This window comes from Manis pentadactyla, chromosome X (genome assembly GCF_030020395.1).
Source record: "Manis pentadactyla isolate mManPen7 chromosome X, mManPen7.hap1, whole genome shotgun sequence".
Taxonomy (NCBI): domain Eukaryota; kingdom Metazoa; phylum Chordata; class Mammalia; order Pholidota; family Manidae; genus Manis; species Manis pentadactyla.
The window spans coordinates 100,436,065-100,462,510 of NC_080038.1; the positions used below are offsets into that span (position 1 = coordinate 100,436,065).

The 26,446-nt window shown below is 35.1% G+C and overlaps 1 protein-coding gene across 1 annotated transcript in view; it reads right to left on the reverse strand.

Moving 5' to 3' along the window:
- The window catches only part of NRK (Nik related kinase), a 124,282-nt gene that overhangs the window by 45,260 nt on the left and 52,576 nt on the right, over positions 1-26,446 (reverse strand). The window contains exons 3-9 of the mRNA XM_057495600.1: positions 19,779-19,835; positions 18,386-18,457; positions 11,206-11,331; positions 8,168-8,278; positions 6,604-6,694; positions 3,884-4,014; positions 2,158-2,212 (exon numbers count right to left, since the gene is read on the reverse strand). Of these exons, the coding sequence (XP_057351583.1) occupies positions 2,158-2,212; positions 3,884-4,014; positions 6,604-6,694; positions 8,168-8,278; positions 11,206-11,331; positions 18,386-18,457; positions 19,779-19,835 (643 nt within the window). The remainder of the gene's footprint in view (positions 1-2,157; positions 2,213-3,883; positions 4,015-6,603; positions 6,695-8,167; positions 8,279-11,205; positions 11,332-18,385; positions 18,458-19,778; positions 19,836-26,446) is intronic.

Sequence of the window (26,446 nt, forward strand, 5' to 3'; positions counted from 1 at the left end):
GGTTCAGATTAAGGCAAATTGGCTGGTATAGATCTTTGACAAGGAAGGAGAGTTGGAGTGAACTGTCAGCCCTAACCTGCTTCATCAGGCAATGATTCACTTCCTATAAAGAGTAGAGAAAATAAAAACTGCACCTATTCTTTATTAATTGGCCTATGATATCTGATGTTTGAATAACTACTAGCAATGTTCTGGCCTTGGTTTAAAGGTCTCCATATTAAGTTTGAATTCCTGCTCAGAACCCAAGATGTTAAGAAGGTCCTGGAATACAATGAGTCAGATCTTCTCTCCTCTGAGAGCCCCTACAGTACCCTTTCAGTGAGAAGTTATTCTCCCTCTCATTTTACTTTTCTGGGAGAGACTAACCAAAGAAAGAAAGGAATTTTGTTTTCTGGACCTCAGAGGTAATTATCACATAGCTGTTGCTTTGGAAGGCCATCCCCTCTTAGATGATAATTATCATAACCTGGAGGATTTCTGCAGTTAAATGCATGACAATCATTTCCATCCAAAGTTAATACTCCAGGCCGTAAAGAAGGCTGGTGAAAGACAGATTTGTAGCAGTGTGGCTTTTTCAAGTTGTTCATGACCAAAGTTATGCCATTCCAATTACTTTTCCAGGCATGCTGGCCCTATTTTCTCTTGCCATGAGTTAAAAATCTCCTGTTTCTCACTGGTCTTTTGCAAGCAGTTTGCCATTTGCGTCCTCTGTGCAAAACTCCTTCTCTGTACTCTTTCTGTGACTTTGCTCATTACTCCTCTTTTCTCCCATGATTTAATATTTTAGAATGAAAAGGTGAAAAATAACAACAAAAAAGTGAACCAAGAAGGACAAATCTATAAAGTGTAGAAAGCTAGGTTTTTGAAAAGATACAGTAAGGAATACTCAAAAACAATAGAAAACATATACTATTTGATACAATCATGCATCCTGACCAAACAACACATCAATATTCATATGAATACTGCATCATATTTTAAAAAGAGCGAGAGAGAGAGAGTAAAAGAGCAAGAAAGAGAAGGAAAAGAAAAGGAAGCAGTAGCTGCTGCTCAATCTAACATAATCTAAGCATGTTTCACAAAGAGAAATAATCAAGAGATGATGAGGAAAAATATGCATCTTCCCAGTCTCACTATAATTTTGTGTATGTGGCATACATAATTTTTCCATCATTTACTTTTTACTCACCCAACATAGGTACTTTGTAGTTTTTTGGGCCAGAGAGGAGCAGTAACCTGATCACATCTCTTCCAGCTTTCTCCAAGCCCCTTCTTGATATTCCAAGGGACACCAGGAATTTTTAATAATTATGTTGCCACTATACCTTGAAATTGCTCCCAAGGGCCTTGAAACACAGTGCTAAAATTTTCCAGGCTTATGAAGCTTGGTGGGTGGACATTGTGCAGATGGAGCATGTAAGGACATGGGAACCTATTGGATCTGCTTGAAGAGGGGGAATCAAAGCAATGCCCCCTTCACACATATACTCCAGGCATTTCTCTCACTTCTTATCCAAAAAAAGACCAGGGAAGTGTTTATCATTTATGTCTTTGGATTTATGTATGAGAAATGGCACATGTGCTCTGCTTATGGGGTCATACATTAGATGGTTATGAACCATTTATATCCAAGTTCACATCCCATTTTCCTGTTCCTATCAGAAAGCAGTGTCCTGAGAGAACAGGATGCCAACAGGATATTTAAATGATGAGAAGGATATGTATACAAGAAGGAATGGAGTCTTCTGTCTAAACAATTAAGGAAGCACTGGAAGATTTTCTCAACTCTCACAATCTGAAGTAGTAGCAGTGTGTGACTGTAAATGTTCTGGAACCTAAATATTCCACCAGTCAATATGCACTGGAATGCTTGTAGATTCTGTTTGGTCAGAGCCGTCAGGACCAAATACTATTGAAGCTAAACTGAAACAGCAGTCAGCCTAAAATAAGATATCATAAGAGAGAAAAGCATATACTCCTTCTATAGATGTATTTGGCCATTCTGACTAGAGAATTTGGTAGTCCCTGAAAAGGCCCCCATTTAGTTTGGAACATCATGTGGCACCTATGCAACCAGTACAAGTTGAGTGGTACGAGTGGCAGACTTGTACAACATATCACCCTAACTTTGGACAAATACAAAACACTTTTACTCACGAGGAGACCCTTCAGCCATTTCAATAGCAGTGATTCCCACAGACCATACATCACTCTGCAAAGGAAAAGATGACAAGAAGAATGTCACTTAAAAATGGGAAACTGATTGTATTTAGAATCTTAAAATGATGTTTGGCTGCCTGAAGGGGGTATCAGTACTAAAGCTATTTTATGGGGATTTTTAATAATGAAGTTTCAGTATAGACTGATGTTATAGGAAGACAGTATCTGAGCTTGTGACCAGCCAGTACTGCACTACACAACAGGCTGGTATGGAGTTCAATGTAAGGAAATTCATCTTGGGTGTATTGCTACTGTTGCCTTACCTGAAATACAAAAGGAACTTGCTATAAGGAAGTCCTATCACATAGACCTACTTGCTGTGTGAACTTAGGTAAATGATATAACTCCCTGTACTTCAATTTCACCCTATGTAAAATGGACACAATTCTAGTATCCACCTCATAGACTGGTGGGAGTACTAAGTGAAATAATATATATGTAAAAGCACTTTCAGAAGTCCCTTGAATATAGTAAATTGAGGATAGAATTATAATTCTAGGAAATTATATTACAGAATGCTCTAGGAAATCATCCTTACTATACTAATTGTACTTTGCTTTATAGAATGTGATAAGGGCACAGGGCTAGAGAGACTGTTTGTCTGGATGACTCCTAAGTAAGTTAACTGAACTCTTAGGACCCCAGTCTATAGATCTCTTAGCATGAAAGGGTTGTTGTGATGGTCTAAGTTTAAGTTTTCTTTCAGTTACATGGGGCTAAAAGTTAAAAAATAAATAATTAATATAGGTGAAAATCCTTAGAAGACTGCAAAGTGTTATACAGCTTTACACAATGTTGCAAAGCATTATTTTTATAGCAAGCCACTTAATGAGTATTAGGATTCCATAGTCCCCATAGCTCCTAATAGCACTGGTTTATAATAAGCTCTCAATAGATCTGCTTGCAGATCAAGCAGAGGGTATTTAAAGGAAAGGGAAAAGGGATGTAACTTGAATTAATCAACTTCAAGTATTGAGTCCTAGGCTCCACACAACAAAACCACAATGAATTGTTTGCATGACTTATGATGTGGAGAGTGACTGTGGTTTTTCCATCCTATAGCAGATGGGAGAGTTTTCTTTCCACATCAGCTTTTTGGAATGTGTGCATAGATGTATATTGTCCAAATTTCAGCTTCAGTGGAAATTTTAATAAATAGCATGAACTGTTACTTAATTTGTCTATTCCACTAATTTTTTGTGGTTTGGAGGTTGAACCATGCCAAGGATTTTCTCCATTACTCTGAGTAATCAAATTATTATTTATTTCTTTTTTGAGGTAAATTACTGTGGGGATTAATAATTGGCTTTACATTTATTCATTTTAAGTTTACAAAGCCCTGTGCCCCTGGAAGTTAAATTTTCATATAAAGCCACACAATATAATATTTTCACCAAGTAATTGCAGGCAACATGAACTAGATATTCTTTCTCAAATATGGATAACTATCAATGGTCTACTTTGCCTACATTCTTGGAAAATATTATTTTTATGAATATAATCAAACCACATGTAGGAATAGTGACTAGTATTTCCTATTAGACTTTAATGTGAAAGGAAGAACTGCCTGCTTTTTATTATTTTATTTTATCACTTAACAAGAACCATTAGTCAAAAATCCTTTCCAAATTTTGACCTCCACTATCTGAACCCTTACACTTACTCTGTAATCATAGGAGCATCTTGGGTCCTCGTCACAGTCAATCACCTCAGGTGCCATCCAGTATGGTGTCCCAATGAAGCTATTTCTCCTCCCATTAGTTCTACTCACCTGGGCACTCACTCCAAAATCCACTGCAAAATTCAGCATATGTCAAAACAATTAAACAGTAATGAAAAGCTCAATAACTTAGAGCTTTAACTGAGAAAGTCAAGACAAAAACCACAATGGATAACACATTTTCATTCTAGCCCAGCAAACTTTACCATGAGGTCTACTCCAGGAACACTAGGAAGTAGGCATTTGCTGCTATTTATGTTGGAAAGAGACTGAGCAGTATTATTATAAATCTACAGTAGGTTTGGCTGAAAGTCTACAATGAATATTAAAAGTAAAGCTCTATCAGTACACCCTGAACCTCTGAAACGATAACATATGTAGTGTTTGGACTTGCCACCAAGCTGAAGGGAGACTGGCACTAATAAGCAGCATCTAAGAAATCTAAAGCCTATTAGTGGTCTATTAGGAAACCTCACTCTTAACATTAGAAAGTCCTATTATATTGATAAATAAAAATGAGCTTTCTGTTAGAATTTAGTTTAAGTTCGCCAGATCTTCTGAATCAGATGCAAATATTTACTGTGGTATCTATATCTTAGCTTGGACTATAAAAGTTCAGTCTTTTATTCATCTGTGGGATATATTATATGAAAATATTTAGCATGGTATCATCAGAAACAGACAGAAAAAAGCTAAAATAGACTGGGGTTATTTAGTCCAGAAAAAATAAGATGAAAAATGAAAATAGATAAAATTTTCCAGAGATGAAAAATGAAGTAGACTTTCTAATTTAAAATGGCTTCCAGGAATCTAGAGGATGGAGAACAACACTGACTGAGAAGTATTTTGAAGAATTTAGGAGAAGAAAATAAAAATTAAAAGGGAAGAGTTTAAGGCAGCCTTTATGGAAAGATCTAACAAGAACAAAATAATATCCCTAAAATATGAAAATCATCATTGGGCATTGCGCAATCATATTATCTAGATTTTTTTTTGGAGAATAGGTTAAATCAGAGCTCAGCATTTTCACTATCCCTGAGGGACGACTCTAAAGGCCAAGAAATACCTATGAAGGTCGTAAGAGTGACTCAAGGAAGAAAAAAGACTAGAAGAAAGCATGATGAACACAGAAGAAAATGAAAAAAAGAAAAGCTGAAATTAGGATAAAAATAGAGATGAGACCTCAGAAATGCCATAATTTAACCTTTTCTTTAATGATCTAGGGACCAAAATATGAGGATGATTGATCAATTGCTATTGAAATACAATCATTTTCCTGTTTCTTTCTTCTTCTCTGTCATTCTCTTTGGCAGTCATTGGGTTTGCCTTCTGCAACTTTCCCCTTATAATACATAGCTTAAAAAATATGTTGGGATCTGAGAAACTTAAAACCAAACATATAAGGGTTATATGTAAAATACGCCTGATTAAATTCTAATCCAATGCTAAAAGTTCTCTCTTATAAATTATATAAGCTTTAGTGCATGGGCTTTGCGACAGACTTTTCAGTGGCTATTCACTTAATTGCAATTTTTCTTCCGTGTTGCAAATAGTAGGGTTGGCCAGCAACTGGACCCAAATGAGAATGAGGCCACATGTGAATATAGTGTGTAGCACTGTGACAAACTATCTACCTTGCTCATTTGAATGTGAGCTCAAATTCCCATCAAGTATTTTAACACAGTGTTTTAAACTTGTGTTTCTAGCTTTGTAGCTTTTAAACACAAAAGACATAATACATTTTCTTGAAATTACTTTTCATTTATTTCAAGAACAATTATTACCTCTTGTTTCTTCCACAAAGCATTCTCAATGAATGAACAAAATATTTACTCTGTATTTGTTTAGCAGGAAAATGAAAACTATCTTAAGGTCATTCTAGAGACATGGTAGGCAGAAATTGACATAATTAAAAAATGATACAGGATTTGATACCAGTGATTTATGTTCTGTATCAATGATGTTATCTGCCATTAAATAGCACTGGGGATTATTCATATGATTTTATTTAAAAATCAACCAACAACATTTATTTTAAACATTAAAGGATGCAATATATTGTTCCCTGTGCGTCTGAAATAATATGTGTGGTTATTTTTAAATAAATTTTGCCATTCTAAACCCTGGAATAGAAAACCAGGCACTTTCTGGTCATTTGATTTCTAATTCTGAATGTGATTTAGATAATACTGGAATGTCAGTTCTTTAGATATTTAAGGGAAATTTTCGAAGAAGCAACTTGTGCTTAAGTAACTTAAAAATTCTTTGATATTCTTTAGAAAATGTGGTTCTGTGATATGGAAGAATTGTCTTTTTGTTTAATCCCTGTCAATGGCACAGAAACTTGAACATGGTAAACACTCGATTCAACTGTTGAAATAAATGATAGCTATATCTAAGAGAGGGTAAAGCAATGAACAAAATGACCATAAAATTTAGTTGTTTTTATCTACATGCTTTCAGAGTAGTTAGGTACACCTTTCTCTTGTCCTACCTCCCTTTCCAAATAAAATCAAATTTTGACTCGTACAGGCAGGGAAGACACAGCTTAAATAAGTAGAAGATATTGTTGGTGATATGATAGAAAACACAGTCATCTTAAAGGATTTTTCTCCATTAAGAAATTTTGGACCTCACTTCAAGTATTGCAAGAACAAACTTACCTAGTTTTACTTCAGCATTGTGAGTCAGTAGCACATTCTGACCTTTGATGTCCCGATGAATTACACGGTGTGAATGAAGATGAGCTAAGCCCTGCATATATATACACATATGGATTTATTTTTTAAAAAAGCCACATCAGTATGTAGTTTTTCTCTTTTTCAGGTACTGTTATTAGTATTTGGGGGAAAGCTTTGGTAAGAAAAATGGCCCAGATTTGCATTTTTCAGACAAAGTTCTTTCTTTAGGCTGGAATTACTACAACCAGCTCCCAGAAATACTACTCTTGGCTATAAGGAAAAGAAAATAAACCAGGACACCCATGAAAGAAAAAGAACATCAAAAAGTAATGTTTGTGTACATTGATCCATTTACCTTCCTTTCTTGCCTCCATATTTCCAACTAATCATAAGAGTGAAGACCTGGAAATCTTAAATACCATAGTTCAGCCATTGTTTTGCTCTGTTCCTCATCCAACCATTCTTTAGTCCAAAATATTTTCTAGTCAACTTTATAGGCTGAGAATTTGGGGGAATATAGACATCCATTTTGAAGCATTTGCAATTTGTACTGGCTTGTTGTGCTGGCTCCAGCCCATTCACCACTAAAACTAACCTGTTTGACCTGGCTAATGTGTGACCTGGCATCAGTGAGACTGTTCCAGATACTGATGTGGAATTAATAATAGAAGTTACAATAAAAACAGCTAATATTTATTGAGTCCTTATTCTTTGCCAAGCACTACAATTGCTTTACATGAAGTACAGTATTAAATCCTTAGAGCAACCCTTTGAGGAAGGTGTTACTATCACCCCATATTACAGATGAGGAAAGTGAGATTTGGAGAGAGTAAGTAACTGACTCAAGGACACACAGCTAATACATGATGAACCAGAATTCAGACTCAGTCTAGAGTTTGCACTGTAGCTATTTGTATTTTTACCACAAGTTCACCTAATTAAGATGGGAAGAAAGACATTCTAACATTGTTAGTGATCATTGTTCAGTTCTGTGAATAACCTCCTTGGGTGATGCTAAAAACTTAAGCCACAAATTAAAAATTAAGATTGGTAGATCAAGAAGGTTGTCTCTCTCATCCAATTTGGTGTTCAAAATAAAGTTTTAAAATTAGGATATTATTCAAGGAGGATATCTGTCTGCAAAATGATTTGGAGCCATTCTGTAAAACACTGAGTGCTGTCTCACTTTCACCTTAATCTCCAATGACAGTACTATGCTTTAAAAAAAATCTAAATATCAAAAAAACATAATACTCCAAGTGGTTATTCCTATGAAATACTGAGCACAATAGTTTGCCTTTGACAGAGCCATTGAAGATGATGATTTAGAAGGACCCGATTACCCATCTTGTGGTCTACCTTAAAGTTTAAGGATATCATCTAAAAATTTGCTTTCTCTAAAGCCTTTTGGTCTTTTTCAGTATCCCAATCCTGAGATTATGGTTAGAGTTCTTAAATTATCCTATATGGCCAGGTACAAGGAACACTGTATGTATTACTCCAGGTTTTTTCAAGGCCAGAGGAGAATGACTTTATGAAAACTCACCTGAAGGATTTCTCGGCAGATGTAAGCAATCCAATCTTCTTTCAGACTCTGATTTCTGGTCATTCTCACTGTATCAGTGACTGAGCCTGCTGCACATAGCTCCATCACCATCTGCAGGGAAGCCAGCAAAGTATCAAGAATTAGAAAGTAATTCTTTGAAAATCTCTGGAGAGTTTTATTACTTACGGCTTTTATTTATATGTAGTGTTTAGACTGGCTCAATTGTCTGGTGGAAGACTCCAAAGGCTAGTGGAATTAAAATGAGTTGGGAAAAATCCAAAGAGCTGTGGAGGGAGGGAAGGCAGGCACTACACCGGGGATATTTAACCAGGAGGTGGGATTTGAGCTAAGGCTTGAATGATAGGTAGTGTTTGGACATGCCAAGAAGGAAGAACATTCCGTTTGTTGAAAACAGAATGAGTACACGCCTTTAGAAAGAAGTTTGTACAGGGGACAAGCCTGAGCGATGGATGGAAACAGTTGAGGGAACAGCAGGTTGAACACTGTAGGTAGAGAAGCAGGATATGGAGGATCTCAAAAGAAGTTACACTTTAACATTTAGACTAGATTTTTTTTTATTGTTGTTTTGTTTTTATTTTCAAATTCTAGATTATTTTTCCCCAAGATACTGGCAAACTACAACTCCAAGGGGGAAACTGTCAATTGCACTCCTGTAGGGAATCTTCTTTTTCCAAGTGGTTTTATTGCTAAGGAAAGCCCATTTTAAGGCTACATCTTTGACAGTGTCTCATTCAGATTTTATTTTATTAATAAACTCAATTTCTCAGAGAATTTATTTTTGCCATAAAGGAATCATGTACTCAGCTACTAAATTTTCTTCCATATATTAGCTAACTAGAGGACTGGTGAATGTGAAGGAGAATGTATCTATTACAATCAACCTAGCAACCTTTTCTTTAAATACAACAGGCTTATGCATTAAGTGCCCATGTCCAAGTTGCCTTATAAATAGAACAAAACATGTCTTTTAAAAAAACTGTAGGCAAGTTAATTATTGCTAAAGATGAAGGGAAGCAGAAGGATAAACTCAAAACCATGAATATTCAAAAAGTCTACTTTATTTCCTTTTGGAACACTAAGATTTTATTTTCAGAAAATTACTCCCTTAATTTATATTTGTTCACAACTGATATTATTGCATATCTTTCACCTGAGTTCATTCTTATGTAAAAGAACAGAAGGAACAGCCTGATAAAACCAATAATATAGATAGACCATAAAAGGTTAATTTTCATGATAACTATATTGAATGGGCACCACTTGTAGACTGTGGTAATGGAAGAAAGGGGGTTCATGTTGAACTATGACAAACTTGAATTACAGCCTTCATTAAGATGCACCCTGGAAAATCTTTATTACCTAAGTCAGAACAGTTCTACTGTGAAAAGAATGTAAGGCATTCTCAATCATTTTTCCAGCTTTGTAAGCCCAGTGCCTGGCACATATACTTTCTAAATGGTAATTATTTAGTCATTTACTTCTTCCTATGTTGATTTAAATGGGCAAGAAAGTGTGAAGGGTCTCATGAAAACTCTTACCTCCACAAATAATTTATGCATGCAGTGCCTATTCATCCTTCAAATCTCAGTTCAGGGAAAACTTTCTCAAGGAAGTTTCTCACTCCCCAACTTAATTTAGATTCCTTTGTTATTTGCCCACATAGAAGCGTACTTCCCTTCTGACCAATTATATATTTATTTGTGTGATTATTTTACTTGATTGATATTAGTCATTTCAAATATACCATAAGCTCTAATGTGTTAGGGAACATACCTACTTAGCTTATCATTGTATCCCCAGCATCTAGCAGAAGGCCTGGCAAATAGATGGTTTTGAATGAATATATGCTGAATGGCTGAATGAATTGAGTATTACTAAATACATCTAATAAGGAGAATGCCATACTGTTAAGAGGAAAAAAATTACAAGTAAAAATATATTAAAACACAAATGTTGTATGCCAAAAAATAAACTAACAAAAAAGGAGCCATTAAAGCTATGCAGGAATATTTAATAAAATCTCAACTAGAATTATCAGAGAACAGAGAATTATAGTTAACCAGACATTGGGAGAAAATAGGGTTAAACAGAAGAGATTCTAACACATGCTAAAGTTTGAGAACCACAGTTTTATTCAATCCCTTGTTGAAAATCTTTCTATAATGTCCACTGTCCTACTTCCTAAGTCCATTACATAATATGTAACAGAATCTTTCCTTGATGCTTGAAGATTCTGAGAATTTTCAATCATCATTTTGGAAAAAAAATACTATTCTTGACTTGGACTGGAAATGGAAATGTAGCAAGTGCAAATTTGCCCCAGTTTATCTTCTAAATATTCCTTTTTAAATAAAGATATCCTTGACTAAAATTCATTTTCTTGTTATTTGACTGTTTCTCTTAGAGCAGAAGGCAGCAACAATTCTGGTAACTGTAGTGTGGGTTTCAGTTAGTCTCTAAAATTTATATATCATTGACCTGTAATTTGTGATACTATAGGCATGAAGAATAAGAAAAGGATAAGTCAACTACCACTTAGAGAAGAGTTTCTAGGAGTTATGTTTAAACATAAGTGAATATACTTAGCAAACACTTAAAGTGCACCAATATTGCTTAGGGCAAATGCAAATTAGAATTGATACTTATCCAGTCATCATCTGGAAGTCCATCCAGTAGTCTCTTTAGCCATACCTCTAATTTACCAGCAAATGTAGTAATTACATAACATGAAAAGTAGCAAAACTGTATTTGGAAGGAAAAATGTTAGCTATCACCAGTGTTCATTTGAGTCCTCCCACATTCTACCGCCAGGCCCCTTACCAGGCACTTAAGTTATTTTTCCATGTTTTATCACTACCATCTCCAGGAATTAGAACACATTTTGTCATATGTCTTTGAGCACCTGAGTGCTTAAGTTTCCCTGTAGGGCACAAAATGATATCTCAGCTTATGAAAGTGTTATGTCCTCAGATGAGACTTAGCCTTATGGAGTAAGATCAGGGTAATTAAATACATACCCAAAGTTGGTGCCTCTGGCCAGGGGGGCTCAGTTTGAAAAATGCACCATAGAAGGACACAATGTTTTTGTGGAAAGAATACTTCCTCAAAAGGTTGAGTTCAGTCCTGATATCTTCTTCCTCATCCTGCAGAATAAGAATAGACCATAAAGCTCCTAAGCAATGCCTATTCAATGACTACCGGACCCTAAACTACAGTAGATCAAAGGAGAACCCTATGACAATACACTATACCTCACAGCAATTTATAATCAAATCCCAACTAGACTGTCAGAGAATGGAAATGTCTGGTTAACTGGGAATTTGGGCAAAAATAAAGATTAATTGAAGATCTTTAAATCCAATGGTTCTTTAAGTGTGATCCCTGGACCAGCAACAATGACCACTGTATAAATTTTCACTAAATAGAATCATTACATTTTTGGTTTGTTGGCTTTGTAATAGTTTTGAGATATAATTTATATACCATAAAATTCACCCATTTAAAATGTGAAATTCAATGGTTTTCAGTATATTTACAGAATTATGCAACTATCACCAAATCAATTTTAGAACATTTTTATCACCCTGAAAAGAAACCTCATGCCTTTCGCTATCACCTCCAAATTCTGCCACACTCACATCCCACCTTTAGGTAACCACTAATATATTTTTTCTATATATAGATTTATCTATCCTGGACATTTTATATAAATGAAAATCATGTAGTATGTTGACTTCTGTGACTAGCTCTTTCTCAAGATTTATCCATGTTGTAGCACATACCAGTATTTTATTCCTTTTCATTTACCATTCATCAATTGGTAGACATTTGGGTTATTTCCACCCTTTGGCTGTTATGAGTAATGCTGCTATGAGCATTCATATATGTGAATAAGTGTTTTCATTTCTCTTTGGTATCTACCAAGGAGTGATATTGTTAAGTCAAATGATAACTCTATGTTTAACATTTTAATGAAATGACAAACTGCTCTCCACAGTGGCTGCCACATTTTACATTCCCAACAGCAATGCTGGTTCCAATTTCTCCAGACCCTGATCAACACATTATTTTCTGTTTTACTGTTATAAACCATCCAAAGTGCTATTTCACTGTGGTTTTGATTTGCAATTCCCTGATGACTAATGATGTTAAGGATATTTTCATGTGCTAATTGGCCACTTGTATTTGATCTTCAGAAGAGTGTCTAATAAAAAATCTTTACCCCTGTTTTTTAATTGGGTTGTCTTTTTAATACTGAATTGTAAGACTTATTTATATATTCTAGATACAAGTACTTTATAAAGTCTATGATTTTCAAATATTTTCTCCCATATTGTAGGTTGTCTTTTCACTACCTTGATAATGTCCTCTGAGGAACACAATTTTTAATTCTGATGAAGTCCAATTATTGATTTCTTGTTTTGCTGTCTGTACTTTTGGTGTCATATCTAAGGATCCATTGCCAAATCCAACATCACAAAGATTTACTCCAATGTTTTTTTTTAACCATTTTATAGTTTCAGCTCTTACATTTAGGTCTTTGGTCCATTTTGAGTTAATTTTCATTTAAAGAAGAGGTCCAATTTCATTCTTCTATATGTGGATACCCAGTTGTCTCAGCATTATTTGTTGAAAAGACAATTCTTTCTCCATGAATTGACTTTGCATCCTTGTCAAAAATTAGCTGGCCATATTTATATGGAAATAGTTCTATTCCATGGATCTATATGTCAACCTTATGCCTTTACGACACCGCTCTGATTAGTCTGTGATTAATTGCATTTTAAAGGTACTGATTTCATCTGTGCTGATCTTTTTAAAAGATATGCATAAAGTAGTTTATTTTCCTAAACACTACAGTGGTACATATGTATAAAATGCATATATAAAAGTAAAATAGGTAAGTGGTCTACTCTCATTGAACATTTCCTCCTAGCAATGGTAACAGCTGAGTATATATTCCTCTCTCCTCTTTCCTCTCTCTCTCTCTCTCTCTCTCTCTCTCTCATAACATTTATTTTTTTAATCTAAACAAGCTCATTTTCTCACTCTTCTGCAACTTGCCTGTCTCATTCAATCATAAAAAACATATTTCTATATTAATAAATATAAATGCATTTCCTTTTTATGGATTCATAGAATTGCATAGAATGGAAATACAGGTCTGCCACTCAGAGGACAAGTCAGGAATAGAAGTATTGGTTTTGACGGTTATCTATATAGTGAAAACTGAAGCCATCATTTTGGATAGGATCACCAAGATGGAGTACACTATTTCAAGAGCTATTTCCAGGAGAAGACAGGATGATGTCATCAGAAAAGAGCATCTACACTGGTTATTAGGACACTTTGTTTCTGGCACTGATGGCCAGGGTTAAAAATTCACTTAATCTTCCCAAGGTTCAATTTATCCTCAGAAATTTAATAGAAGATAGCAGCTATTACCAGTCTCAATGGAACATTACTGGAACCAAATAGGATATTATACTTAAAGTTATTTGAAATCCTTGGAAGAAGAATGCTATAAATGCAAAGTATTAGCATACAGTATTGAGACAGGGACGGTGGGTGTAGTCAGAGTAGGGCGGGGGCCTCAGGGAAAAGCAGGGCAGAATATTTACAGTCAGAGCAATGTAACAATGGGCAAAGAAGTCCCCATTGAAACTCTGTTATGCATTATCCAAAGTCAAGGTCACACTAATTCTCTAGGGAAAGATACCTAAGAATATAGACATCTTCAGTGAGATCGGTTAAAGGTCAAAAGGCCAGGAGCAACTTGGCCTGGAATGTTTGAGTGTTCAGCAAGGGTATCAGCATAACCCGAGACTCCACTGTCAGCCCTGGCAATCAGACTACGACCCAGCCCACCTTGAGGACAGGGCAGGTGATGCAAGTCCAGACCCCTAAGTTTTTTTCATGTTCTTGAAAAATCCTCAACTGCCTATAAAATCCCCTAGACAACACACCACTATGGGCTCTCTTGTCCCCTCCTGGCATGAACCAGGAACTCTTCCCTCTCACTTTATTTCTAAATAAAAGCCTGTACCTTGCTCTCCTACCCTGACTGTTTGTGAAGCTCATTCTTTGGCTTCGTGAACAAGAACCCCGGCATCAGTATCTTTATTACTTGACCTTCTCATTTGAATTACAGTGTTATCAAAATTATACACCTCTCTCTACTTTTTACCCTAATCTGTAAACATCAGCAATATTCATTTCCAGCACATTTGTTATAGTGGAGTGAAATGAGGAGTCATTGTTTCTCCCTAAGATTCAGCTATGTCTGCTTGTGCCATGACAACCAAGTAGTTTCCATAATCCTTCTGTAACTCTTCTTAGTCAATCTAAAGAAAACTCTTCACTTCTTTTTTTTTAATTAAAGCATCATTGATATACAATCTTATGAAGGTTTCACATGAACAACATTGTGGTTTCAACATTCACCTATATTATCAAGTTCCTCTCCCCATAAAAGCTCTTCACTTCTTAATAATTTGAAAATCATCACACTGTGTATACAGGTGCAAAATACACTGGAGAAAAATACCTTAAAATATTAACCTACAAAAAGGTGACTTATATTGTCTGGGATTTCCAATGACCATATCATTGGTTTGGCATTTAGGAGTCATAACTTAAAGAGACCTACATGCAGGGAAATAAGATTCACATATATGAATGTATAACCATTGATGAACACAAGGTAGTGCCTAATGAAGTTGAGGGTGATGTGAAATGACGCAGGAAGTGATCTGGTGCTTGACAAATGGATTCACTACCAAGGTCCTCTGAATTCCCACTAGGTTTAAATTCAAATGTAAATTTGAAAAGCTCTCATATTGCATCTATAAAAGTTCGATTTATACAACCTTTTCAGGAAGACTCTTACTGTACAAAGTGAATATATATTTGTAGTATGTAAAGGAAATAAGGCTTTTTATTAAAGATACAGTTAAGTTTCTGTTCTGAAATTCTGTGAAAAATGTTATCTTTGACTTTTGGGGGGGCAATGAATTAGAAAAGGGCCAATTGACATGAAAAGCAACAAAGGGGTTAGCACCTATCTTTAGTTCCTCCCAGCATTTCCTTTAATTATCTTGATTTGATGAATTGGTGTAGAGGAAAATGCGTCATTTAGCTGAAATGAATAGGTAACTGAATGTATTTAGTCAGTTACCATTTTCCTTCTTAGTTTATTCTCTAAGACTCAACTTACTCTCTAAGAAAGATGGGAAATTACTTTTTATATTTAGCTATATTGCTGCTGGGCTTTAAGAATAGTTATGACATACATATAAGGCAATATACTAGTTCCTGTAGTATCCCCAGGTATTCATAATATATCTTGTAAAGTAAGTTTCAAATCTTGGAGATGTGGTTGGCCACTGCAGAACATTCTTTAACATTTCCCTGGGATTTTCCTATGGATTTACCCATAAACATTCAACTACTAGAAAATAAATCTAGACACCTATTTGTCTTTGGGAGAAAGGGAAGGAGTCTGATTTCTCCAGTTGGAAACCCAATAAAGAGTTCTCTTTTTGTATTTTTTTGCACCATAAAGGCATGAACAAATAAAACAGTCAACTTGTAGCATGTGGATTATATGGAAGTTCAGGTTCTAGTCTCATTCCAGCCTCCCAAGGAAGCTCAATTAATAAGTTCCCTTTGAGTTCCTTTATCCCGTTTTCTACAAAGCTAAAAATTAATCCTTGTGGCTTTCATTCTTGCCATGTAGGACTGTTATACTCTCTGCTTCCTCTGTGATATGGCTCTGCTTCGATGATGACAGTATTTGCCATCATATAGAAATAAACCTCAGTAACTAGCAATTCTGTATCTAAGTGGGTATTCTCAGTTTCTAGTAAGACACCAAAGTTGTCCTGAGATGAACTTGTGAAGAGTGCAATAAATACAAATGAGATAATGGTGTGAGGATAAGAACACAAAAAACAAGTTAAAGAGAAGCAGGGGCCAGACTGAGGCCTTTAACTTATTTGGTAGTTTGATATCAAGGAGCTTCCTTTTCTTTCTGGGTTACAAAGCTAATGTCCCCAAGCAAGAATAGAACAACTTGACTCTCAGAGTTACATAGTTGCATTTGGCCATACTTTTAACCCTGTTTATAGGAAGGCCAAATATTCTGGTGCCATTTTATCTATGAGGAACCTGAAGCCTAGAGCAGTAAGACCACTTTTCCAAGTACTTCTTGGCTATTTAGTGATAGAAGTGGGATTATGTTTCTGGACTTGTACATTATCACTATTTCCATTAACCCCTGACTCAAACAGATGTGTTTGCAAATCACAAACTTCTTATCCAAAAAGATTAAAGATGATTTAGAGATGCTAACTGGTTGATCAGCTAGCAGTTATTTTTCTTACTAAAACATATCATGAGGGAATTTAAAGTTCCCAACTAGAAAAACTTTTAAGAGTGTTTCCCACATAAATGTAAACTCCCCCAAAGCCAATAAACCAAGATCAGATATGTTTGGAAAGCATTAGTGTGTTTGCCATTCTCAATTAACAGGAAGTTGAGCTTGTGAGAAACACATAAGGACATTACATCCACTAGGCCAAGTGGGTAATTTAAAACTCTCACACATATCCCCCATAATATGATGCTATAGCATTTCCTGGCTGAGGGCCAGCTTATCCCAGAGTGGCCTGAATATCCTAATCTTTGTCAAGAAGGGAGCAGGGGGAATGGATGAAATAAGTGAAGGGGATAAAGGGGTACAAATTTCAAATTATAAAATAATTTAGTCACGGGGGTGGAAGTACAGCATAAGGAATATAGCACATAATATCAAAATATCTTTGGTGAAACATGGTAACTACACTTATGGTGAGCATTTAGGAATGTATATAACTGATGAATTGCTAAGTAGTTCAGCTGACCAACATAATATTGCATATAAGCTATGTTTCAATTAAAAAAAATAATCTAAAAAAGAAGAGGCAGCTCAAGGATGCCAAAACTTCCTTTGTAATTTCACCCAATTTTAGAATAAAAATCTTTGTCCTTATTGAAAGAACACCAGAGAGGATTTGGGGAAGATCTTTAAAGGGGTTTTATTAAACCAAATGTTTGATGAAACCAGATTTGGTCAAAGAATTATATATTTCATACCTTACCTTTTGCAGCTTCTTAATCTAGCAAAGCATGTTATTAATCAGTACGACCTGTTTCATTTGGATATGCTTTGTCTCCTGAGGTACATTGTAATAAAATAGGAGGCTGGTACTTACTAGATGAATCATGAAGCTGTTTCCCAATACCTTTATAATATAACTAGAAAGTTTTGCTGAATGTGACTGCGTTAATGGAAAGTGGTTATTTTTAATGTGTCTGAGAGCATATTTATTAATACACAAAAGTTTGAAAATATTTGAATACTGGATAGTTGACTGCAGAGCAGAGAAGTTAGGAAAAAAGATACCAGTGAATTACATCGATAAGAGCAGGAATTCTGCTTTCAGGCCCACAGCATACTCTGATAGATAAGCAACACTGAGATCACCATCTACTGAAAAAGAATTTTCTTTACCTGATCTTATTCTAGAGCCAGTAAATTATTGGAGTCATAGAGACTGCTTTGCAAGGAATTGAAAAGCTTTAAGTAGAAAGTATCTTCACACTCCTTTCATGTATTAGAGTACTGTGCCAGATGTCTGAAGACTTGTAGGCTGGGTAGCCTATTGGTTTTCTGTCTGCTATGGTTCTTACAATAAAAAAATGTAGTCCTCATTTGACTCATATACAATGGCAATGTTTCTTAGAATCGTAATGACAGAAAAGCCAGTCAGTTTGGAATACCATGTAACAGGTAAGAAAAGGACCTTGCCAAGGCCAGTTTTAGGCAAAATTTACTCCTGATCCCATCGTTTCTTTTGTTGCTACTCATCTAGAGGGCTGATGCTCTGTTGATTTACTCAGTCTATCAACTGCAGTCACCACTTACCTGTTCAAGGCACCATTTCTTCCAGGCCCTGTTTTCTGACAAATGCTAGTGTTCAAATATGATGATTGAATCTATGTAAATATGTTTAAAATATATAAATATGTTATCACTCACAGGCAAGAAAATTTCAGTGGAAGCTTTCTAAAAATGATACTACACAAAAGGATTAGTTTAGAGTTGAAATTAAAGGAAAGATGACTTGGAGGCTAATGAGGCCTTTTCATACTCACGCTGTATCTCCACCCGACAGACTTTTGATATTTATTCACTCTCACTCGTCTTCCTATTTCAGGTAAAGGGGTCTACAAAACCAAGAACAAAATATTATTAGACCCACTGGTATACTTTGAAAATTATTTATTCTTAAGGACTTTGTGCTGTTTTAGCACTAAATGGAGGAGTAACATAATATTCCTCTTTCAATTTTCACTAAAATTTTAATATAAAAATCAAATTCTTATATCGAGACACTTGGCACAAAATTCACAGTAACAAATTGAACTGCCATATTAATGGGAAAGTTACAGTTTGACGTTAGTAAAGTGCTATTTCCCCTTACAAAACAAGGTAATTGGCACTATCTACGGCCTGAATATGATTTTCAAATATTTCAAAAGTTGCAGTTTTTAAAATGCCGATTAAATATGGATCAAGGTCTCTCAAGTTAAAACAAGGAAATAAGTATTTTAGAGAGTCTCACTCAAAAAAGTACTAGGCTGATTATTTGGAAGCTATGATTGTAAGGCAAAATAAATCCACAAAACCTCAAAATCCCTTGAAACTCACACTGGTTTGCAACATTTGACATTTACTGGCAAAACAAAAAGCATGCAACTCTCAATAGTTTCAGCAATTTACTCCCTACACAAATTAGAAAAGAACAGTTCATGGTATTGACAACAGTTCAGTGAATATGTATAGCTTCTCAAACACAGTATTTGAAGATTTTACTTTAGGGTATAGTGAAGTGAACATGTTTAACCTTTGCCATGTTCATGCTAATATTGTCGTGAGAAAGTGAGGCATTCATGCTAAAGAAAGAAGACAAATCAGTGCTTAGCAAATTCTATGACAATATATTATGAACTGTGGCACAACTTTACGAATGTGAGCAGGAACAGTGCCAATTAAACTGTCTCTCTTGCTCATCTGTCAGAAATACATGAAAAATGTGCGTCTCTGACAAGTTCTTTCCTTCTACCTGTCATTGAGGATATAATGCTCTCGATTTTCAGGAGAACTGGGTGGAGAGGGAAAAGAATATGATGGAACATAGAGGATTAATATAATATTAAAGGAAATCTCTTTGCTATCCCTGGAGCAGATAATCATCTAGAATTAGAGAGGAATACAGATATTTTCTTCATTCTTATAGAATGCCAAAATATGTGGAACTTTAGCTGTGAGTGAGGCATTTTTATCTGTAAATATAATAAATCAATAATAAAAGATAAAAATAATAATGGATAGAAATATTAAATGATAAATATAATAAATTCAGGTTAACATAATTGATATTATATATGATAGCAATTTAAAAAACAAATACAATATTTTATGAGCTGCTTATCCCAAGACCATAGTCCATTAAGGGAACAGAATACAGGCAAGGTGTATTATTACCTTACGGGCATTCATCACCTTTACAGCTGTAAATGCACCAGTCTTTTCATGAAGTCCCTGAAACACAGTATAGAACAAACATCAAATGCTGACTATATAATTCAGCTATCAAGAAGTAAGCAAAGTCAACGCAATTTAAATTAAATGAGGTCAAATATTGTAGCCTATTATAAAATATAAAATATATATATATGAAATATAAAGTATTACATAGAGAACAGAAATATTAAATTATGACTATTTTAAAGAACCTGCAACCATTTCACCTGAAAAATCAAGCAAGTTTATGGAGTAGTTTTGTTTTTAATGTTTATATTAAATAGTGGACATAATTGGCCATTTGAAAGCACTGCTTTCTTAGTATCTTATTCTAGGTTTACATGGCATCAAAGTATCCGAATTAAAAGTAGAAATTTCAGATTGGAAATGGGGAAAAAAGAGATGCTTTACAGACCATTTTCAACTGATTTATGCTTTGCTATGTAGATGTATCTTTTCACTGGACTCCTCTGTATACACTAAACAAGTTTTTCTAAAAGATAACAGGGAAGAATGATACATAATTAATTCAATGGCTTCTAACCTATTTAGTATGCCTTTAATCATATGAACCAATGTTTATGAAAGGAAGAAGTTCTGAAAGATTCTTAGTTACTGAAAACACACACATATGAGTCCTAAGAATAAGTTCTAAATGCGAGCACAAGTTACAGATTTATAATTTTCCAAAGCAAACATACAGTCTTGGAATCAGAGTTATTTTAAGATATTTCAAGCTATAGTCATAGAAAAAAATTCAATTTAGTATTGATACGAGTAAGGCTTCAACTTAAAACACAATGTCTTATCTGATAATTCTCTAGCAGATTTGGTTCTTGGGATGTACTGGATTAGACAATATCTCCCCGAAAATTATGTTCATCCAAAACCTCAGAATGTTTCTTACTTTGAAAATAGGATCTTTGTAGATGTAATCAATTTAAGTGAGGTCATACTGGATTATAGTAGCCAATTACTGGTGTCTTTCTAAGAGAAAGGGGAGGAAGATTTGGACACAGAGACACAGACATGCACATAAGGGAAGATGGCCAAGTGAAGACAGGAAGAAATTAGTGATGCACCTACAAGCCAAGGAATGCCAAGGATTCAAGGATTGCTGGCAACCACTACAAGCTAGGAAGAGGGAAGGAATGATTCTTCCCTACAGCCTTCAAAGGGTGTTCAAACCAAAGTACTGTTAGTCTCAGTTTTTATGTGAAAAACAGCAATTTTTTTTTACTTGCAGAATGATCAAATGAAGGGTGCTATGTCTGGATAATATTGTTAATCTCTTGGTTAACCTGTCAAGTGAGTAAAGGTGCAAAAGACCAAGATTCCTTGATTTCAGGAATGTGACCCTTAAATGTATTGTCTGTTGTTACATTTCCCTTATAAAGCAAATACTTTGAAGTATATGAGTACTATTTTTAGATAATTCCTACAAGTTTTCTTATCAAAATAAAGTCAACTGATCAAAGAATCTTAAGAGGAAAAGAATCCCACTCTACCATTTCCACTAATGTTATGTGCTGTATATGAGTGCCCACACTTCTGCATTTTTCGCCACTGATAAGACTGATAGGTTTTAATGTCATACAATTAAGATTAGTTCAATCCTATTGCACAAGCTTCTGTGTAAATGGGGCCATGTGTCAGAAATGGATCAAAAGAGTTTCCAGGAAATACAGATGCTTTTTGTGTTGATTTGTGTCCTTCAAAAAGATATGTTGAAGTTCTCACCACTGGTACCTGTGCAGATGACCTTTTATGGAAAAAGGGTCTTTAGAGATGTAATCAAGTTAGGATGAGGTCATATGAGTAGAGCACACCCCAAAATCAATGACTAGTGTCCTTAAATGAAGAGGGAAATTGGGACACAGATACACAGGGAGAATGCCATGTGATGACAGAGGCAGACAATGGACTGATGTGTCTACAAATCAAGGAACACAAGGATTGCCAGCAATCACTCAAAGTTAAAAGAGGTAAGAAAGGCTTCCTTCCTAGAACTTGCAGAGGGAGAAAAATCCCTGCAGACACTTTGATTTTGGAATTCTAGCCTCCAGAACTGTGAAGAAATAATTTCTTTTCTCTTAAGCCATCTAGGTCGTGGTAATTTGTTACAGCAGCTCTAGGAAACTAGTACCTAAGGATAGAAAGTAAGCAAGGGAATGGGCTGGACTTGGAACAGGGTTCAAAAACTACTGATCAAGGTACAAGGAAATGTCTAGAACAAGGTGAACAATTTTGGATGGAGCATGACAGCTGCCAAAGACTAGAATTTATAAAGAAAGAAAAAAGTTGTAGCTATTGACTGATCAGAGAAAAGTAGTTAATACTTTGGATATTGATCTCTTATTAGATAGATGACATGCAAATATTTTCTCCCATTCCATAGGTTGCCTTTTCATTTTGTTAATGGTTTCTTTTGCTGTGCAGAAGCTTTGTAGTATGATGTAGTCCCACTTATTATTTTTTGCTTTTTTTTGTTTTGTTTTGTTGTCACATCCAAAAAGTCATTGACAAGACCTAGGTTTTTCCCCTATGTTCTCTTCAAGTAATTTTACAATTTTAGGTTTTCTAATTCTTTAAATCATTTTGAGTTAAATTTTGTAAGTGAGGTAAGAGAGGGGTCCAATTTCGTTCTTCTGCATGTGGATATGTGAATATGTTGGAGACTCCCACATTCATTTACATCTCTGGAAGTTAATATGTATTAATATTTTTATTTAGCCCTTATCATGACTTAGAAATTGTTGTTTCCTTATTACTCACATAAACACTTTCTAACCAAAATTTTATCACTTCTGTATGCACAAATACAGCATGTTGGAAACTGGTTTTCATCCACCCTTTACCGGGAGTTAAAATGTTTGTTTCCTTGATTTTAAGAGGTTATGGATGGGCCAAACCGCTATTCTGTGCAAATAAATATTTGGCATAGTAGCAAAGATATTAGCCATATGTTATCTTATTTGACCAATGATTAGTAAGCCATAAAAGTTTCAGAGTCTGGAATACACAGACATTATACTCACAACACATACTAGTAAGAAAATGGAATGTCTTTAAAAGGTGCCACCAATGGCCATAGAACAGAAAAGAATCATTGTTTCTAACCTCATTATCTGTGATTTATTTTCTCATTTGAAAATTGCAAAAGACGATTTTGTCAGACAAGATATCGTAATGTTGGGTTTGGAAAACATGCTCACTGTGTCTCTAGAGGAATTAAACCCCAAATCTTGGAACCATATACTGGGTTAATATGACTAACCATTATGCAGGCTTTTGGTATAGAAGTCTGCTATATCCAGATAATAGATAAATGGAAAATTGCTGCCATGTAACCTAGTATTTCAGAGAGTTCCCTTTGTATCTTGACTTCTTAAAATTTTATTTTGAAATAATTTTAGACTTAGAGAATAGTTTCAAAGGCAGTACACAATGCTCCTGTGTATCTTTCATCCAGCTTCTTCTGATGTTAGCATCCTACATGACCATGTTACAATTGTCAAAACGAAGAAATTAATATTGGTACAATGTTTTTAACCGCATTATAGTCTTTATGTGGATTTCCCCAGTTTTTCCACTAATATTACTTTTGTGGGACCCAAATTGGGGCTCCATATTTCATTTAGCTGTCACGTCTCTCTAGGCTCTCCTAATCTCTAACAGTTCCTCAGCCCTTTTCCCTGGTTTTCATGACCTTAGCACTTCTCAAGAGTACTGGTCAAGTATTTTGCAGAATGTCCTTCACTTTGGGTTTGTCCCACAGTTTCTCATGATTAGACTGAGGTTATGGATTTGTAGAAGAACACCACAGAGATGAAGTGCCCTTGTCATCACATGATGGCAGGGGCACATAGTATGACCATTACTGATCACTTGTGATGTTAACCTTGATCACTTGTGATGTTAACCTTGATCACTTGGTTGAAGTGATATCTGCCAGGTTTCTTCACTGTAAAGCTACTATTTTTCCCTTTCATACTCTATTCAATAGAAGTTATTGATTCTGGTTTTGAAGAGGGTAACACTACTTTTGAGCATTGATCTAAGAGCCTAGAAGTCATCTTAAGATAAACTAATTGTTCAGTGGTGCCATCTTGTGTTCACTGACTATATAGAAGCTGGTTTTGTTTTTTTTTTCATCACAGCTGAAGGCCATGTTGTCATAAACAGATTTTCTCCCTAAATGCTAAGAAAAGAGTTTGATTTTGGATTCTATATTGTGTTAAATAACCTCACAGTTTGCACTAGTTTTAGTGAATATTATATAGGAAAGTTACAAGGAAAGCCTTAAACTATAAATGTGGGTTTTTTGTGGTTTTCCTACCATCAGTAATACCACTAGTATTATACAGGAGCCACTAGCTGCACTGAATTAATAATGCTCCCTGACATAGAGTTTACATGATAAGAATGACCTTTTAATTCTCACACACCACAGAGCAAGACAAAGAATATTCTCCTAGCTCTCATTCCTATCGTAAGAAAAGAAACTGCTACTTGAATCTTCTGTATAATTTCATAGGTCTTCTCATCTTTCTGTAACAGAAGATGATATGTGGTAACAATACTACATGACTCTAGGCTCAAGCCTATTGACATTTGGGATCAAGTAATCTGTGTCTTCACCTCAGGCAACTCTTTGTCTTGTCATCCAGCTCATTTAACTTATTCAACTTTAGTAACTAATAGATTCAGCTCATATGATTTTAAGGGCAAAAAGATCAACTACTCAGAAAATATCCCCATCCACTCCAAAGCTTACTACAAAGTATCAGAATCATTCATTATGTCCTCACTTTTGTTAAAGTAATGAAATTCCTTCATTATTCAAATGTTAGCTGAGAGGAAGACACATTAGGTCTTATTTGTCATTAACAATAAGCATGAGTTAAATGATCAGAATAGGTAACTACAAGAATGAAATGAAAAGTTAAGTGTTGATGGAAGCAGAAGGTGGAAGAAGGAAAGGGCTAGACTCCGAGGAGTTCCAGGAAAAGGTTATTCCTTGGCTGCAATAAATGTAGCAGGTGCCTGGAATGGGGAGCAAAGTAAAGGTGAGTGAGAAGGAATTCTCAAAGTATGAAGGGAGTTTTTTTAAAAAAGGGTGGCGGGTGAAGAAGAGAAAAGCCAAAATGTGCCAAGTCATAATTTTATTGGAGGAATTTACAGTTTTTTAGATGTATACACATGAAACAATTAGAGAATAGAACCAAATGCAAAGACTACTTAACATGAATTCTTGGGTTGCAAATATCATCCAAACACAGTTTCAAGGGTTCAAGAGAATGAGTATATGATACCATGTGAAGGTCTTTAAAAAAGCCCTAAAAAACTCCCCTAGTTTATGTGCTCACAACTGTTTTCTAGCATACTCTAAAATATGGTAATTAGGATGAATGTTTATTCTTTTTCCAGCACCACTTGGAATTACCAGGGAGAGAACATAAATCCCTCAGGGCATTAATTTCAATTTATCAAAGATTTCTGTTCTTAATTAATTTATTTATATAATCAAATTAGCAGCATCATTTAGTCTTCTTTCCCCAGGAAAAATAGAGTTTATTACTGTGCTGTAGCTCTTCAATGGCTCCAAGCTGAATATTAACATTCTGAATCAATCCTATGAATAGAAAATGTGGCATGTCTCTGAATTTAGGATACTGGTCACATAAAAGAAAAACATTGTTGAAAGGTATATGTGCCTTCATTAAGCAAAATTCAATGTGGGATAATCTTGATATACAAAATAAAAAAATGAAGGGATGTTCATAAGAGAGCTCTCTAGTTTACAAGTGAACTTGTAATATTTTTTCATTAAACACCAAAACCTTCAACTTTATTTTTGGAAAGTCGAATGACCACATTTCGGATTATTTCCAATTTGGGGGACTCTCTTAAAAGTAATAAAACAAGGTGAACTTGTACATTAGAGATCTACAATCAAACTATAGTTTACCCAATTTGCAGAAGAAAATTACAAATTGTCAGTATCCTGGCCACTTGAGACTCAGCCTTGTTGACTTCTGACTGACCAACCAATCCACCGTACTTCTTTTAAACACACAGCATCTCAAGATTTCCACCTTTGTTTTATAGGTCTGTCCTCTGCCTTTGGGACTGTTCAGTGGAGATCAATGGATATTCCAGTGATTCATTATGATTTTTATTAGCAAATCTAGGAGATAGATGCAGATGTGGAATACAAAGTTGGGGCAGGGGTAGTGGTAAAGCAGGGAGAAGGTTATGGCACTAAGTGGGGCCCAGTCTTATCAAACCCTTTATAAATACAGAACCTACATTGCCAATGACAAGCAAGGTACATGGGTAAATTAACTAAATACAGACAACTAAAATGAAAATACATTAAAGGCAATAAAGTCTAATTATCAAGTGCATTGTTATATCAAGGATTTAGTCACTCCATCAATACAATCGGGTGAAACATAAAAGTTCTTGAAGTCTGGGAATATATTTTTTTCATTTTGCTATCTCTAGTGTATAGCACAAAGGCTGACACATAAGACCACTTTAATGAATACTAATTGAGTGAATGAAAAGAGTAACTGGGAAGGCTTCTTGGAAGAGGGAGATTACCAGTTGGATCATAAAGAGCA